The sequence below is a fragment of the Cornus florida genome, unplaced genomic scaffold (genome assembly GCF_030987335.1).
Source record: "Cornus florida cultivar Cherokee Brave unplaced genomic scaffold, ASM3098733v1 CherokeeBrave_3.0.0_Hap2_Chr05, whole genome shotgun sequence".
Lineage (NCBI taxonomy): Eukaryota > Viridiplantae > Streptophyta > Magnoliopsida > Cornales > Cornaceae > Cornus > Cornus florida.
Window position 1 is genome coordinate 76,348,561 of NW_026775575.1, and position 18,173 is coordinate 76,366,733.

Sequence of the window (18,173 nt, forward strand, 5' to 3'; positions counted from 1 at the left end):
GACATAATCAGAGTGTGAACATCGAGAAAGCATGAGATAGAAAATAGGGGAGACGTGAGGATGAATTTAAATTTTAGAGCCTAAATTTATTTTGAAGTAAAACTTCAATTACAATATATATATATATATATATATATATATATATATATATATATATATGTAATTTTTATATATTTAAGGTTATACATTGTTTATGTAAAATAAAACTAAAATTTTAATAGATTCATAGTAGTTAACACAATTGCTTCGAAAATTTAGAATAAAATAATTATAGTACTTGAATTTTACTTATATATATATATATATATATATATATATATATATGTCTTATTTTCAGTCTTAAACATCAAATGGTTGGTATATCTTTTTGTTACAAGTTATAAATTACTGCCATAAATTTTGTTATTATTTCAGATTGCCTGTTGTGGACTAACCTTATGAAAGGTAAAATGCTATATTTCCGTCTGAAAACATGAAAAAAAGAAAGAGAACTGCAGAAATTGAAAAGTGAAAACCAAACCAGAGGGAGGGAAAATTCCAAACTGTACATTAAATTTGTTTAGACCTCAACACCAAGTCCTTACCATGTCACTTTAGAGTTTAGACTAATTAAAAAACACAACTAAAAACTGAACTGGATATTATTTACGGTTACATTGATACGACATTCAAGCTGTGCAATCAACTATTGTTACACATGCTAAGAAGCAGAATAGCTTAATCTTTATCCAGACACAGTACCACTAATTTAAAATCATGCACAAAGTTCATTTATAATACATGTGATGAATCGAATTCCTGGCCAACCGAATTACCAAGTTCCTTCCTTTGCCAGTTTAAGGAAATGGCAAAGGGTGATGTTTGGTAGCTCATACGAACCCGCTTTCTTTTTCTTTATCCTGGTCATCTTCGATAATTTCGTGCCCTTCGACTGTGTGACCGTGGCCGAGACCAGGTTGTAGAACTGTCAAAAGAGTTTTAGGAAATATTAGACACTAACAGAGTGAATTTTATACATTTTGTTTACAATCAATAAGGAGGTTGACGATTCAATGATAAGACTTTTAGTTCATCGATTTCCCTTATTTCTATTGAGTGCGAAAAGAAATTATGAAGACAGCAAATAATATCCCAATATGGTTTGGTTTGACCAATTGTAGCGAACACGATCATTTATAGCTCCAAATCCCAGCAAAAAATTAGAATAAAATAAAATAAGGCTTCATATTGATTAGCTGGTCAAATGGGAAAATATACCTCACAGACGCCATGCAGCAACAATCTATGAAAAGGATCTTGAACATGTAACACGAGTATTTCTCCATCTTTACTCTCGTTGATGAAAGCCCGTATGCATACCTAAAAGCAAAAGATTATAGCTCTTGTTCATTACACACATGTAATTAACTTGAATTTGATTAAGAAGAAATTGACGAGGTGTAGAACATGCATGAGATATATGACGAGAAACACATACAAAGGTTGACAAGTATATCAATTCATGGAGAGAAATGGTTAAATTACACAACTAGAGGAAGTACAAGCGCATTAAGAAAATGACGTGCTTATCCGTTTTATATTATATATATAATCTACCTCGTAACCATCAATCAGTTCAGAAAGAAAGCTCCGGCGAAGTGCCTCTCTGGTTCGAGAATCTACTCTATGCCATGCATTCAGTACAGCCATCTTGTCAGCATCCATACGAACTTTCCTCTTTGATGATGAGCTTTCAATGGCTTCAATCATCGTAGCCTGCCAGAACAGAACAAGGTAACTACTCTTATCGGAGTGTGTTACCACATTACATACCAATATTTCCAAAAAAACATAAAAGTGAAACATGTATTTTTTGTCATACTCATATGAGGGAAATATCATTTTTCAAGCACCAATCACATGTTCTACAAGAACATTTGTATTCCACATCCAGAAGAAACAAAAACACATAATATATCAATAATCTACAGCATGCAAATTGGTATAGGCTCCCCAATTACCCTAAGAATTTGCAAAAGACCAAAGATACGGTGTACACATCATGTCATCATGTCACCATAAAAAATCCTAACCACGCCCCTATTCATACATACTAATTTTCCAGCCCATTATACTCTAGCAATTTTTTACATGCGTTCCTATACAGTTTCTTCATCTTCAACCTATAATTTTTCAAAGCAACGATTGTCTTTTAGGAAGAAAAAAATAGCCAGAAAAGGTTGTAATAATTCTGCTAAGCAAGGTATTCTGTATTGTTCATAAAGCACAGCTAACTTATTTTCGGAAAGAAAGACACTGAGCTAAGTTTATTTCATTCTGAAGAGTTACAGAAACTGCTACTAACTATCGACAAAGAAACACCGAGGACGTGACAAGGTTATGAGTTTCCAAGAACCATTCCCAGGCTCTATGTTCCCTACTCTGAAATGCAACCTAATTCTTTAACTAAATTTCCTCAGGAAGAACGCACTAATAAGCACTAATAAGTTTCTTTCATTCTGAAGAGTTACAGAAACTGCTACTAACTATCGACAAAGAAACACCGAGAACGTGACAAGGTTATGAGTTTCCAAGAACCATTCCCAGGCTCTATGTTCCCTACTCTGAAATGCAACCAAATTCTTTAACTAAATTTCCTCAGGAAGAAAGCACTAATAAGCACCAGAAGCTATCAAGAACCAATGTCAGGAATATAACAAATTATACTGCAGTTAATCTAATTTCATGCTCAAGCAAAATCCTAGTAAACCAATTATTCTTGCACATACCTATTAACTGCAGTGTGTGACACATCACATTACCCAATTTGAACTACAAGCATGGCAGCCAGGTTTTTTTCTGAGGTTTCCTCAATCATACATAATACAATTCTAAATTTTACAAAAATAGAAATGCAGCCCATAGAAACACCAAAATACTTGCAGCAAGAGTGAGAGAAAAAATAAAGAGAAAAAATCATCCCACGCATTGTAACAGTTGGATAATTCATGTAGGTAACCATGTATTTATCATTGTCAATACCATTATATACCCTTCCTTTCAGTTCATTTATAAAATGCAATCCACTTTGGAAAATGAGTTGATTTCAAATCCAAAAAGTGAAAAAGCAATATGATGCAGGTCATAAACATTCATCAATTATTGAATTAAAGCGAGTCGCAGTGATGTCTCAATAATTAATTTTACTTCTTTAAGCATGTCTTGCAAGAATTATGAGGGAGTGAAACATGCTTTGGTGAATAAGAGAAGTGAATAACCTCTTTATCCATGTCTATATTCCTAAATTTGTCCCACTCCCCCACATTTGTCATGCAAAATGGTGACAGCGGTACATCATCACCTGTAAAATAAATTCCAGATTAATACTTCAACATGAACGGAAAATGATAGTTCACAAAAGAAGACCGCTGCAAGCAGGTACTAAGTCCTTTGCTTTCTAAAAATTAGCCATGCCCTGTGCGGTCTACCAAAGTAAACCAATCTGTGATGTCATCTAGTAGACCTTACAAGCAAAAGTCACACAGAACAATAATCTAACACTCTGAAAGTAAAGTCAGAAGACAAGATCAAAGCCCTAAACGCGTGGGAAATGTTTTGACCTAATACATTCCCAGCAAGCCAACTCCTAAAATTGAATTTTTATATTAAATTTTCCATTAATTTTTTTTTTGTTAAAGAAAATGTACAATGAGTACACCTTATTCACAACACTTAAAAAATTAATTCCAGCATTGGTTTTCTTTCTCATAAAGTTGAAATAAAAGATCACCAGTCTGTAAATAAGTAGAATATTGTTAATTACCAACTTTTTAGCAATTTTTTCTGAAGTGTTTATATTAAGCTGAAATATTTGTGGAAAAGTTTTTGAAAATAGCTTTGAACCTTTGACGAAATATCAAATTTAGATTCTAAGTGGTGGGGCTACTTTCCACTCTCACACAACGGTAGAGAAGAATAAACCAGTGAGCTCAATAGTCAGATAAATATCAAATCCATCTCTACGGGAAAAAAAGATGGCCTAAAAATGACAATCTCTTATAGTTTGGCTTCAAAGACCCTCATCCACTAGTTTTACTGCTTAGCAAATTTGTTGCCTAGAGAATGATATGTCTGCAGGTAACTTTGGAAATATATAGAGTCTGAACAGTTGAGAAAGCAACGATGAGAAAAACAATAATTTAAACCACATATATTTCTAGATGCATAAATAGTAGTGGACGCACATAAAATGGAAATAGGACTGCTTCTCTGAATGTATCTTACCCCAAGGTGGTGGAGCAAACAAGCCTCTGATTTCTTCTGCATTTAGACGAGGAACAAGTTCCATCAACAGGCGATCATTCAACCATCTGCGAGATCTGCGGTTGCTGACCTGCAGCAAGTAAAATCCCTTAGCTCAAGAATTTGCAGAAGTAGGCTGGAAAAAACTACGAATTTCTGTTCTCCAAAGCTACATGTAAATGGGGATTTATAGCCAATACCCCAATATAGATAATCCAACTATCAAAGTGCATAAAAGTTGCAAATGAAAATCAAATGGTATCAGCAACAAATATCTTGAAACAAGCAAAGAAAAATGTTCCACTTATTAAATTACCATAGAATGCTTTTAATGAGAAACCGTACTTATCATTAATAATTTTCTAAAACAGAAAAGGATATATCAAAATGAGGATGATGTATCTGTCAAAAAAACATAAGCAACAGCCTTAACAATTTTGGAAGAAACATAAACATGATAAAGAAAACTCCAATAAAACGACTAAATTAGAGCTCAAAAGCCCACTAAAGAAGACTGATTGACACTCCTTTTGGAGGAAAAAATAAGTAGCTTCCCCCAAATGGTTTAAGAACAACTTATCCTAAAGTTATAAACTAGAACAACTAATCCGAAAGTTCTACACTAAGGATAGAACATTTGTAGCCTCCAATTCAGTAAAGCAATGTTGGCAGTAAGCTACAGATGGTCAATACTAAATAATTGTATAACTTTTCAACATATAGAGTAATACCCTCATCAAAGTATGCGTTTACAGATTTATTTACACACATGAAATGTTCTTATTCATGTCCACAGGGGTCTCAAAAAGTTTCTAGCCCGGGTAAAAAATACCTAACGGAATCCACGGCTCTTCAGATGGGCTGTATAGCCTGTATAAGAATACAAAACTACAAATGAACCAAAAGGAATTAATTTCTCTTAGCAGAGCAAATTATACATACATTTACATATACAAACATATATATATATATATATATATTTCCTAATCCACCAACAAAATCATTTGTTAGATGAAACACAAACTTTTATCAAAACTATTAGTCATATCAGTTCCAAATTTCAGTAGAAAGCAGAAGTTTCCTTGAGATCTAATTGTTTGGGACAGTTGGAAAATCACAACGATTGTTGTAAATTGGCATAATCAAGAGGTCAACACAAAAAGCATAAAGCTTTGCCTAATAAATGGAATCTCAAGAGAAAAGGTAACAAGTACAAAAATATTAAAAATCAATATTTCATTCAAAGAAAATCATAAACTACTTTTCCAGTCAAGCTCTCGAGGATCTCGATTTTCTTCTCAATATCCAGTCCTCGGGATTTCAGATTCTCCCCTGCATACCAACAATAGAAAAATTAACTGAATTTCCCAGAAACAGCAGATCAACGACTATGTATACAATGATCCAAAACTACCAATTTAGGGATATTAAACTCAAAAAGACGATCTGGGTCAGCTTGATTCACACTAAAAGTACTAAATTGCTTCCAAAAAAAAAAATCAAAAATGAAATTGATAAATGAATAAATATAGAATGACATTAGATGCATAAATCAGAAGGAGATTAATGAAGTGAAATAAATTACCTTGGGGATGGTCAAATAGAGGAAGATCTTGTTCTCTTCGCAAAACTTCAGGGGTTGCCATGATTGATTCTGAAGAAAATGAAGATCTCTTTGTTGATGAATCGATCGTATTTGGTTTTCTGAAGCTTGTTTGACGAAGAGAGAGAGGAAAGAGGAACGCAAGGGAAAGAGCAGAACGACACACAACCTTAGAAAACACAGATACAGATAGGATCACAGGAATATGTTTTTTTTTTGGGAAGTTGATCACAGGAATATGTTGTTGCGATGCTAATTCGAAGGTTGTTTTATTTTGTTTTTTGTTTTTTGTTTTTTGTTTTTTTTGTTCTAATGGGTTGACTCTTGACAGACACGTAATAGAGAGGGCGTGACACCTATGGAGCGAGTTTCATTATCTGATTAAACCAGTTACTTTTGTGCTTTCTAAGTTTCGAACCAAGAATAATAATTTAAACATGCTCACTTTTAATGTGAACTAATAATAAATGAATATGTAATCTTTAATTACTAAATTAAATACGATAAGAATATTTATTTACCAAATGAGATATTACCATCTATGATTTGATTATTAAAATAGAACGTGTCCATTTATTGTTGGTCTACAAATATATAATATATCCTTATTAGTTAGGACCTAAGTATTGTCCATAATTTTATATTATTTAAGCATTGTGTAACGGGTAAGCATTTACCCGCGAATCCAAAAGTTTAAGTTATTAGGTAGTATTGTATAGTCACTCATTTATACCCATTTCAATTCTCATTTAGATATGACGGGGGACATATCTAACGGTCACATTGGTCAATTTTTCGCATCAAAATACTCGCCCTATGATGACACAAAGCCAAAAATAAAAACAATTTCGAATCTGACGTAGTCAACCACTCAACACATGCACAACTCAATTTCAGAAAGGCACAAGAGAAGCATCATATACAGAGGCTAAACCCTCCAACCTTCACTATTGTTCGCAAAATAGTTACAAGGAATCCTCACTGCACAAGCTCACAGAGTGTATCACTCAATCTTTGTGATAGACCCCTCCATTACAATTTATAGTCCACTCATGAAAACCAACCACAACTGTAACAAAGGTAGTAGAGACATCCCATCCACTATAGGATATTGTTTGTATTAACTGCCAACTACATGGGTGTGCTGGCTCATTCCAACATTTCCATATTACATAACACTGCCCATATCTTTAGAACATAGCCATGTTTTAAAAAATGGAGGGAACTGCTACAACTGCTATGTGGTGAACCGCCAGAGAATATGTTACAGGGATAAATCACACTACGAATTTTTTCCTCTGTAATGGCACTTGGAGCCACCAAATCTTAGCCAACACAACACACATACAATACAGAAAATACAAATATAGGCACACACAGTTTACAAGACCAAATCCCAACCTTTGATCTTATTAAACATAATACAAAAGACACAATGTCGTACAAGAGACCAAGGCTCTCATTGCATACACTGCAATGTACACTCTCTGCCTAATCCAAGCCCCATGCATCCCAATATATAGACACTCAGAGAAAACTGCCTACAACTGGCATGTATGTGTCTGTATCTAAACACAACAGATAAGGTTGACAAGCCCAACCTTCTAGCCAAATAATCCAATCAAACTCGTGCAGCACAGCATAAAGGTTTCTCCCTCAACCACCTATCTGTGTCAGACTTATAGATATCTATATTCAGTTGGACATCCCCCAACTTATAAGAAATTGGCCAATGACAATATGCCACAGCAATAACTGATCATAAGTCATCTAGCATATATGTATACGTTATCACAATCGAATATAAGTCACAAAGCTTCTCTAGAACATCTGATCATAAGTCACTGATTATATCTCAACTAAGTGCCATGGCCTTAGCCATGGTCCATAAGATACACTGAGTCAAGCCTACAAATCTGAACCCACACATAAGGTTCCCTGGGTGCACATCGTGTGCACGCCCGTGCGTGCACCAGTGTGCACGCTCTTGCGCGCGCTGCTGCACGCTGGTCCGCCCTTAAGTATTTTGGATGCTCCCATCTCGTGCCACCATCTTGGAGTGGTGCAACTCGTGCCCATGCACGTTGGCAAAGCCCTCTAAGCAAGGCATGCCATAGCCTAGCTGATGAACACAACTATTGAGCTTCAACTTCCACTCTACAACTTAGCTAAGGTAAATATTGGGACTCTGTCTGAATTCTGTTTTCACCAACAGTCTTCTAAGTCTCAAAACACCTCCCATTAAATTCTCGACTCCAAACTCCAAACTTCATTTTTCATCATAATAACGAAAATGCCACTAATAGATTTGTCAATGGATCGGATTTGGACCGGATCATGGTCAATCTAATCCGAATCCGATAAGTATAATGAGTGATCCGATCCGGTTCGACAATCTGACGAATTTTCACTGAGTCAATCCGTATCCGATTTGTTTGATTATCGGATGTCTGATCCGATAGTCCGATCCGAATATATGCAAATGTACGCACTGTGTGTGAACTCCCAACTGCAAATATTTTCAAAAAGAAAATAATAATGATTCATTGAACAAGAAACTGAGCAGTTACTAGAGTATATATTTATGCAATGTGTTGCAAAGCACATATTTAAAAGAAAAAAAGAACACGAATTAGGGCAAAATAGGGCATGTAAATTATATATATCAATAATAAAAAAATAATTAAAAGATAAATCTGCATATGTGAATCTATGCATGTGTACGCACTGGTCTTCATTTCCATTAAATCTCACACCGTGAAAAAAAATTAAAAAAACCTTCCAATTTCGATCATGCCAATATGAAGAGGAGAGAAGTGAGATCGAATGAGAGAGAAAAGAAGAACACTAACCTGAAAGGGGTAATATTTTGTAGCGGTCGCCGATCGATAGGTTAATTTTTCTGATTTGTGTTACAGATCAGCTACTGGGACTGTGGGAGTATTTGGGGAAATGGTGGTTTTGCAGTAAGAGTAGCGTAACTGTGTGCGTGAGAGAATAGGTAATGTTGTTATGAGTTAGGGTTTAGATAGATTAAATGAGGAATGGGTTTGGGAATAAGAAGTGGGCTTCGAGATAGGTTTGGGGCTGGACTCTTATATATATATATATAGGCTTGGAGATGGGTTTGGGGCTAGAATCTTATAATATTATATATATAATATATTATTATATATATATAATTTTAATTCGGATCGGATTATTATCGGATCGGATCGGTAAAATCTAAATCCTGTTTGTTAAGCTAACGGGTTAACGGATTCGGATCATAAACTGGTTATCGGATATTTTATTCAATCCATATCCAACTAATCGGATCGGATTTGGATCAGAATCCGATCCATTGACAGGTCTAGCCACTGAGCATCCTTCTGTGCACACTGAGGATCTTCTGTGCATGCTGACTACCCACTCAGCCCAATGTTTCAAATAAGAGCCAATGTGATCCCAAGACATGGCATGGCCCTGAATGTTTATATTTTCCCTTGGACAAATGTCAAGAGGCTAACAAATGCCACCTATCATAGGTGCTTGCACCTCTTCCCACCACTCCATCATGTGTGCACATGTGGGGGAAATGCTCAGAACCATTCCCAATTGCTGGAACCCACAACTAAACCCAAGCCACTTAGCTATGTAAAGATATGGTACATAAACCGAGCAATCTGAGTCAAGCCAACCAGTATGATGTTCCCTTCTTTGCAATGTAAGCCATAGCCTAAGCCTTGACGAAGCGTAATCTGCACCTTGGTCAATTAGGGCATAACGTTGAGCCATGCCCATACTTTAAGTCCATTTAAGCCACAACTTGCCTATAGGCAAATTAGCACACACAAAAGGCCAATGGGTGAAAGTCTTGCCGAGCCATGCACTAGGTTCGGGGCACACAGAGAGTATGCACGCACGTGTGCAAGCCTAACGTTACTTGCACTCGTTGCTCGCCCTTGGTATCTCTGGCCGCCATCGAGTGTCGGTTCTTCGAGCCATCACCTGGGGTGGTGCGTGCCATGCCTAAATATGTTGGCTAAGCTCCCAAGACCTGTTCCATGCAAGACGTGCCATAACCATGCTGAATGATAAGGGTAATGAGGGGAGGCTTCAACCTCATACCCCCCTATATATGCATTTTTGAGAAGTTAGAGCTCTGTCAGGAGTAGATATTAAGTATGTATGATGAGTCATAATAGGGAAATAAAATTCCCCAGGCCTCAAAACTGAAATCCATCTTCACAAATGATATTCTACGGCCTTAAAGATGCTCCCATAAATTTTTTGTAATTTTCCTCCATGTATTTTCGAACTTAAGTTTTTCACTTATTTATGAAACTGCCACTACCACATGCAATGTGCCTTTGACTGCCATTTGTGCCCCCATGATGGTTATTAAAGGCCTTGTCAAGATGCCTTCTGACTTAGGCCATGTGTGGGGCAAAGTTTCAACCAGCTAATACATAGTCTATATGGGTGTTTAATCCGCCAATCCGTGTGTCCGATCTGATCCGAGCGGATCGAATCAGATTGTCAGACTTACAGATCGGTGGTGAATTCAATAATATAGAATCCATAGTTTATGGATCGGATTACGGATTGAACTATTAAAATTTCGATCCGTGAGATATATATACATATATAGGTAAAAGTACAAAAACACTTGTTCTGTTCTAAACTAGAGCAGTACACTACATCACACTACACTTCCCAAACGGGCCCTAAGTATTGACCAGCCGCCAGATCTCTTCTACTTTCGAAAGATAATATTTCATTATCAAGGATAACAATGACAAATCTTATTAAGGATAAGATTTTCATGGGATAAGGATTATGATATTCCCTTATCAAGAATAAGGGAAATAACGATAAATAGGATGACGACTAGGTAATAAGGTAGGAAGAAAAAATTATTATTAAATCCATGCCTTTCTTTTAGACCTCTGGTGACTAACTTGATCGTCGGAGAGTTCTTGGTAGGCACCACACCATTGCCGTTAAGATTTAACTTTTGTTACGATTTTAATAGTACCAATTTATTTATTTATTATTATTATTATTATTATTTTTTGGAAAAAGAGGCCAAAACTAAAAGCACCAAATTGGTGTTTCCAGTTACTTCTAATGGGTAGTGTAGAGTTTGATAGATATTGTACACTAACGCCCAACTCCGCGAATTTTTTTGGGGGTATTTTGATAATTTTTGCACTTGTTATGTTGGCCTAGTGCGAGGGTATTTATTTATTCTGAACTTTCTGTATCCACTGCTATTTTGATCATCATAGTGAAATCTCTACAACCTTTGGACGTAACTCTGAATTTTGGATGAACTAAGTAAATCCATGTGTTCTTGTTATATGTATACTTGATCTATTTCTTGTATTTTCTAATTTAATTTCGCAAAACTTCAGCACGGTAACAAAAACACTAAAGTAATGAACTGACCATTTTATTTATCAAATTAACTTGCAACACTTTTACTAAACATGTTTTATATTTTTGCTTTGAAAAATCGTACAACAAATATAATGCTATCAAACATAATTCCGATTATTATTGAATACATTTCAAAATATTATTTTTATTTCGAATTAATATAAAAATACGAAACAATAGAGGTTACCAGACAAGAGTTGAGATCATGATTCTTTCCGAAGAGACCTTTTATTAATTGGACCACTAGATCCATCCACGGATAGTCTTGCCAATTATGCAGTAATAATTTGAATGAGCTACACTACTGTTTTTTGAAGAGAGGTTTTTTACTAAAGATTTTAGTTGAAGGTTAAATTTAATGCTTTCAAATTATATTTATATTTATATAGTTTTTTTGGTAATTTTTCTTCATAAACAAGTTGATTTCTTATACGTATTTAAATATAAAAAAAAAAAAAGGAGATTTTTTTTTTTTATTTAAATACATATAAGAAATCAACTTGTTTATGAAGAAAAATTACCAAAAAAACTATATAAATATAAATATAATTTGATTTTTTTTTTTTTTTTTTGGTACTAAAATTTCACGATTCTTTATCAACACGATAGAAAGTGAAAATTTAGAAATTGACGGTCATTTTTATTTTTCCTCCTGTTTTTTAAAATGGGGTGTGAATTATTTTATTTTTGTTTTTCCATTGTGAGTAACTTTGCAAAAATCTAACTAACTAAACTCATTTTTAAGTTTAAAAAGTCATGGCAAGGTAATCAAATTGGCATTTAATAAAACCTCCAAAACAGGAGTAATAATATAAGCATTTAAAATACATAAAATATATATATATATAGTCGTCCAAGACATTTTCTCTGACTGTCTCCTTACATCTGACCTTTCCACGTTGTCACTAAGACGCTTCATAATCAAGAATTTAAGGGGTACTTTTGGATTTTCACCTACCCACCCCCACTATTTCCAGAACCAGCTCCTGCATTAGTCTGTTACACGCACGTACAGACAGTACAAAATACAGAGCAAGCAATTGCAAGCACATTTCAGCCCCCAATTTATTTGTTTTTTCTCCTCACATTTTCCTTCTCTCGCATTCTGAAGAAACCCTAACATTTAGTAAGAATCTCTCTCTCTGTCTAAACGAATATCCTTCTCTTGCTACTTCTCTCTCTATACTTCTCCTGTCAGTCTAATATAATCAATATATATATATATATGCGTGTGTGTATGTAAGTGTGTGTGTGTATATATATATATATATATATGCATATATGCGTTTTCGTTTGATTATAAGATTATCTCATATCAAGTTTTAGGTTATTTATCAGAACTACATCACCATTAGATGAAGAATCTCTTTGAATCTGTGTACAGCTGGAGTACTATTGTCGATTCAATTATTCGTTCACTATAGAACAACAGATCGGAAAACCTCATTTCTTAAAGTTGATTATATACATGTGCGTCTCTCTTAGTATATATATTCATATATATATATATAGACACACACATATTGTTCAGGGCTCAGTTTTTGAGTTTGATTGTTTTATTTGATGATCATGAGCTGTTTGCAGCAGCTAATCAGAGCATTTGATAGCTTATGCATTGATATTATTTGGTAATTTTGCTCTGAGAAGAGGAAGTAGACTAGAATCATGTATTTTTTTCCTAGTTGAAACTCACTCGAACCCATTGCCTTCTACTTTGGAAGGTGAGGAAGCACCACTAGGCTACAACCCTTGGTGGTGACTAGAATCATGTTTGTTATGAATATTTCAGGCTTTATAATTTTGTTTTAAATTGTAATATGTGGTTGTGGTTTGAAATTTGACTGTCATTGGTGGTGACAGATCCATTTGTTAATTGCTTTGTAGTTTTGATATGATTTTCCTTTGATAATTAGTGGGATTGTTCTATTTCTAATCATGCTCAGACTGGTCCTAAAATTAGATTAAAAAACATTGGTATCAATTCATTGTGCATACTCTGAGGATTTATTTTAATTTTTTGTTTGTAACAGAAGGTGGCATTCTCTAGAAAAAGGTTTGGCAAGGATCCTTTTTATTTCTCAGAAACTTGTTTCCAGCTGTTATTGGCATTTAGCTCCATTTGCTTGTCACTGAGTTCTAGGAAGACTTGAATTTTTATATAACAGTTAACCTAACCATAAGTTGATATGAGATTTCAAATTTCATTCAGTCATGTTTTCTTGGCATAAAGAACTTATTACAGTCTTTAAAATTCATTTATTTATGTCTTTTTCTTTTCATGTGCACTGTTCTCAATTTTCACTAGGCAAAATCTCTTGGCTGTGATTACAAAAAATCTTTGAGGGCCTAATTTTAGATTCTCAATGTGATTACATGCCTTCAAGCTAGAGTTAGGTTAAATAGTTGAATGAATGAACATTTAGGTGAATTTTAGATTAAAAATCAACCTCTTCTGCATTTGAGGCCAAATGATTGTCATGTTGTCCTCCTTAAATGGTGCGAGATATGATCCCAGTTTTACTCCTCTAATCATCAATTTCACTACATAGAATAACTCTGTTCCAATTCTGTGCCTAGTTTTATTTACTTATTTTTAATTCTTTCCCTCCTGGTTAAGTGGATAGAAATCATATTGTTGTCTCGCGATCATCGATCATCATCTAAGTTATTTTTTATCATTTTAGTAGAATTACATGTATTTTGTTAGCTTATTAATCAACCAATACGCGTGTGTGCGCACATACACACATATATTCACTGTTATCTTGATTGGAAGTGCTCTCTGTCTATTTTATGTGCACTCTTGACAGTTGTTCATGCTATTTCATTGCCTTTGACTGGTTAATCCTCAAGCAAGCTCTTGTTCTGGATAGCATGGAAGGACAAAGCAGCCACGAGAACCCTGTGCAGTTGATGTCATTTGCTTTTAATGGGAATGCCAGAGATGTGTCTCATTCACCTGGAAATGATCCTAACCAGCACTACTTTATGGCAGCCGGAGGAAGTCAGGCCCACCCTTTTCCTCTGTCTCTTCCCCACTGGATTCCTTGCCAGCAAACATCGCCCAGTTTTATCCAGCTTCTCACAGAAAGTGGGGTATCTGAAACCCAAAGCGAAAGGGTATCATACAACAATTCTGGAATGCTTTATAGTTCTGAACATTCTTATCCATCCCTTGACATGGGTGATCAGAAGGTAAAACCATCCATCCATATGCTTAACAGCAGTAATCGTGAAGCTTCAATATATTTAGCAGGTTTTTTGAGTTCTGACCAAATTGAGATAATATATGGGGAGATGCTACGTCCCCATGGTACAAGAATCCTTCCGTCCACTGAACTTAACTTGTGGCAAGACGATGATGCACAATATATGTGTCATATATCTCACTAATGGCTTCACTAACAATCTAAAAGTTGAAATTCTGAATGCTGTGTGTTCAACAGGTAAGATATCTTAGGCCACACAATGAAGTTGGACCAATGAAATTCACAAGTGCAGAAGGTCAGATCCACATTCAGGTTTGGATTCTTTTCTTATCTGTGTTCTTAACTCCAATTTAAGTTTCCCCCAGCAGAGCTTACTGCCTTCCAAATTCATATGAGATTTTAATAACTTTCAGCAACGTTATGCAATATAAATATCTTGCAATATCGTCATGCTTCACAGAAACAAGAATCAAGTCAAGATTATGGTAATGTTTTTCAACCTCATTTAAGCATAGCAGCTGCAGCAAAAGGTTTACCACTCAAACAAGGTCGTAAAGTCTCAAGAGAGAGAGCCACTGCTGTTGATCGTGTAAGCAAAACCTCTTCGGTAAACAATTGCTGGATGAATTCCATTAACTTACAAAATTTTATAAAGTTTGAACTCACTCGCCAAGTTTTTCAATCACATATTCTCATTTCTTAACAAAATAGTAATAATATATGTTATGTGTAACTGGAACAAAGTTTAAAGCATTGTTGCAATTGGATGCCATCATACTCTTGCCTGGATGCATTTCAACTTCCTTAATTAGCAGCTTTTTTTTTCTCTTCAGAATCGCAGATTGAGGATTGCTGAGAAACTTGATGCATTGCAGGAACTGCTTCCGCCACATTCTAAAGAGGTGAAATACATGGGGTGTTTTGTGCATGTACACATGCACAAATTCATGAATTTTAAAAGAAAGTTTTTGATAGGAGTCCAATCATTAATATGATTAACAGAGTCCACTATATAACAGAATAGGAGTTTATATTTCAGTTTCTCTTTGTATCTCTTTGCTCTACTCTTATCTTACCAATAAAATTTGACACACACATAAAACTAGCTGATTTAACAACAAAATATTCTGAACGTGATTGAACCTTCAATTAGCATCATTGGAGAATATAAATGAAGTTTAGGTGGGTAAAATGTTCTGTAATATTGCTGAGTGATTTTTGATGGAAGAGCAAAATTTATTTTAGTAATCTTGTCTGTAATTTACCACCAAGATTGTAGCCAAGAAGCATCTCCTCTTCCTTCCAAATGGAAGATCGAGGGTTTGAGTTCCCAATGGGACAAATGGGTGTGTGTTATCTACCAAAAAGAATATTGACCTAGTGTTGAGTCCCACCTACCACATACGGTGAGGTGCAGGGAGGGTAAGATTCGAGATAGACCTAACCCTTGACGTATTTTTGCACAAAGTGAAGTAAGGTTGCCGGTTGATAATGCATAACGAAGGGCAACAGGCTCTTACAAAAGCAGGAACCTGAATCTTGATTGCAGATGATGCAAAGGAAAATGGTTAAACCTTTAAAAGATCTAACAAGCTTTGAGCATGATGTTAGCTCATATTGTTTAAAACTGTCCAACTATTTGTACAAATTCAAATCTTCAGGTCCTTACTAATAAGAGTAATGTAGGTATTGTATGTGAGCATCGAATGGTAACTTCTGCATCACAAAAAGCATGAATATTGATTTAAAGGGACATCAGATTTCTAGAATAAGAGACCTAAATTATAGATGAATTGCAATACAAACCCATGTATTGAGTTGACAAGCATATATTTAGTTGACAAGCAATGAGAATCAAGATTCGAACCCCACCCCTCCCTTTAGATTTGATGATATCTGCACCTTTATCACTGTGCCACAATTGATTTGACACATTGTGATATTTGTTGGCCTTTATTTCAACCAATGTTTGCATAAATAATCATGACAGAGAGACCTGAACCAACAAGTAATGTGTGTTGCCTGGAATTAAAATAGTGAAGTTGTTGTTTTGCAGGGTTGTAAAGCGTCCGTGATGGATGATATCATTGACCATATCAAGTCTTTGCAGCGTCAGATAAAGGCAGGCATTTACACTCATATTCTTGATGACCAGATTAACAGTTAAATGACACATGCATCACAGTCGATGGATAAGAAGATAAATGTTTTTTTTTTTTTTAAATAATCAGAGTTTTGATTCTTGAATTGTTTTATTTGATTTCATGAAGATTGATATTTACTTTCTGAAAGCCACCTTACAACAGAAAACAAGTTTACATATTTCCAGGGGTTCCTTTTTGGCTTCTTAACATAGTGTTCCAGGAATAGTTTGAAATATTTGAGAACTGGTTCCCTATTCAGAACTATCTTATCATCGACAAAGTAAACAACAACACAGAGGTTGTGGTGTATAATGCTATCATTATTTTAGATACTCTGTGCGGTGGTGATCATCTTTACTTGAACAAATTGTAGAATACTTAAAAGAGTTTTCATTTTCTGAATGTGTGCCAACTGTTGTTCAGATTTCTGCAAGCGGGACTGTCAACACCTGATATCTCGTTAACCATCTTGAACAACTTGTAGAATACTTAGATTTTTCATTTTCTGAATGTGTGCCAACTGTTGTTCAGATTTCTGCAACCAGGACTGGCAACTCCCGAACGAACATGGGGCCATGAACCTCTCTTTAGACCATTACTCTTACCTCTTACAGTTCATGTGTTTTGCTATCAGAAGTTCAGAACTCTCTTGCTGCGAATTTATTTATTTGTTCTCCTTTATAGGACTTATTCCAATTGCTTCAGCACGGAAAATGTATAATAGTTTGTTCACCATTATTTTTTAGCATCAAATCTTTTAGTTAGCAAAACATCATAGTGAATTTCATGGGGACTTGTTTGTGCAGGATTTAAGTAAGAGCAAATTGGCAGGCGAATCGACTTCTGAGCCTTTCATTTTCCTTGAGGTACAACTCATCACAGCCCTAAATGGAAACAGTTTTGCAAACTCATTTCAGATTGTTTATCCCAGTCATCTCAACCTTGCAATGATTCTTTACTTTTAAATGTATATATATATCTCTTCAATGTTTTGATGGGAATTTTGATAGTTCTTTGGATGAATCGCAGGGATATGGTCATTACCTTTTTCATGAAGAGATGCTGGGTGAACCTCTGGAAGAGATACTGGGAAAGTTGCTGGAGATGAATCCACCAGCAGCTTTCAAGCTGCTTGAGAGCAGGCATCTCTTTATGATGCCTGCGGGTCTGGCTGAAGGATTCCGCCAAACTGCTTAGATTCCCGACATGCTAACCTTCGGTAGTTAATCAAAATTCTCCTTTTAGTTTCCATGGTTCTTAAAATTTTACAGGCAAAGAACCATTTGATGATGTCACCACCAGTATATGTTTTGTTACTACGGATGTAAAAAAACCAAACTCAAGAAGATGCGATTTTGACTGCAGCTGTGGAGCAGCCTTCTATTAAATCTATTTTTGGTTGTGCGATAGGCACAAATGGCATCTTATCAAGTCAATTATTTTTTACTGTCATACTAAATACCATTTCTATATTTGTGGTCCAAGTAATGGGAGGAAAGAAGTAATACATGT

At 35.2% G+C, this 18,173-nt stretch overlaps 2 protein-coding genes across 8 annotated transcripts; one reads left to right on the forward strand and one right to left on the reverse strand.

The window, feature by feature from the left end:
- Nucleotides 1–526: 526 nt before the first annotated feature.
- Nucleotides 527–6,141, reverse strand: LOC132306925 (uncharacterized). The gene is made up of 7 exons (XM_059804528.1): nucleotides 5,867–6,141; nucleotides 5,543–5,613; nucleotides 4,264–4,372; nucleotides 3,258–3,340; nucleotides 1,597–1,755; nucleotides 1,258–1,359; nucleotides 527–964 (listed from the first exon to the last, which is right to left on the reverse strand). Exons 1-7 carry the CDS (start codon nucleotides 5,925–5,927, stop codon nucleotides 812–814), a joined length of 738 nt encoding a protein of 245 aa, XP_059660511.1. The 5' UTR covers nucleotides 5,928–6,141; the 3' UTR covers nucleotides 527–811.
- Nucleotides 6,142–12,303: 6,162 nt separating this feature from the next.
- On the forward strand, nucleotides 12,304–18,092 carry LOC132306926 (transcription factor LRL1-like). Of its 7 annotated transcripts, none has more exons than XM_059804530.1 (9): nucleotides 12,304–12,434; nucleotides 13,339–13,361; nucleotides 14,119–14,503; nucleotides 14,755–14,829; nucleotides 14,978–15,106; nucleotides 15,351–15,419; nucleotides 16,574–16,639; nucleotides 17,468–17,527; nucleotides 17,691–18,092. In XM_059804530.1, exons 3-9 carry the CDS (start codon nucleotides 14,183–14,185, stop codon nucleotides 17,856–17,858), a joined length of 888 nt encoding a protein of 295 aa, XP_059660513.1. In that variant the 5' UTR covers nucleotides 12,304–12,434; nucleotides 13,339–13,361; nucleotides 14,119–14,182; the 3' UTR covers nucleotides 17,859–18,092. The 7 variants fall into 7 exon arrangements, with proteins under 7 accessions (XP_059660513.1, XP_059660517.1, XP_059660512.1 ...); XM_059804534.1 differs by having other exon boundaries at nucleotides 14,182–14,503; XM_059804529.1 differs by lacking the exon at nucleotides 13,339–13,361.
- The last annotated feature ends 81 nt before the right edge of the window (nucleotides 18,093–18,173 follow it).

Bases quoted from the DNA above. Each gene is read 5' to 3' on its own strand.
- LOC132306926 (XM_059804530.1), top strand. From the start codon at position 14,183: ATGGAAGGACAAAGCAGCCACGAGAACCCTGTGCAGTTGATGTCATTT. The intron at 14,504-14,754 runs GTAAAACCATCC...TGTGTTCAACAG, and splicing joins TTGACATGGGTGATCAGAAG to GTAAGATATCTTAGGCCACA. The intron at 16,640-17,467 runs GCAGGCATTTAC...TTGTTTGTGCAG, and splicing joins CTTTGCAGCGTCAGATAAAG to GATTTAAGTAAGAGCAAATT.
- LOC132306925 (XM_059804528.1), bottom strand. From the start codon at position 5,927: ATGGCAACCCCTGAAGTTTTGCGAAGAGAACAAGATCTTCCTCTATTT. The intron at 3,341-4,263 runs GTAAGATACATT...TTTATTTTACAG, and splicing joins GTTTGCTCCACCACCTTGGG to GTGATGATGTACCGCTGTCA. The intron at 1,756-3,257 runs GTTATTCACTTC...CTGTTCTGGCAG, and splicing joins ATATAGACATGGATAAAGAG to GCTACGATGATTGAAGCCAT.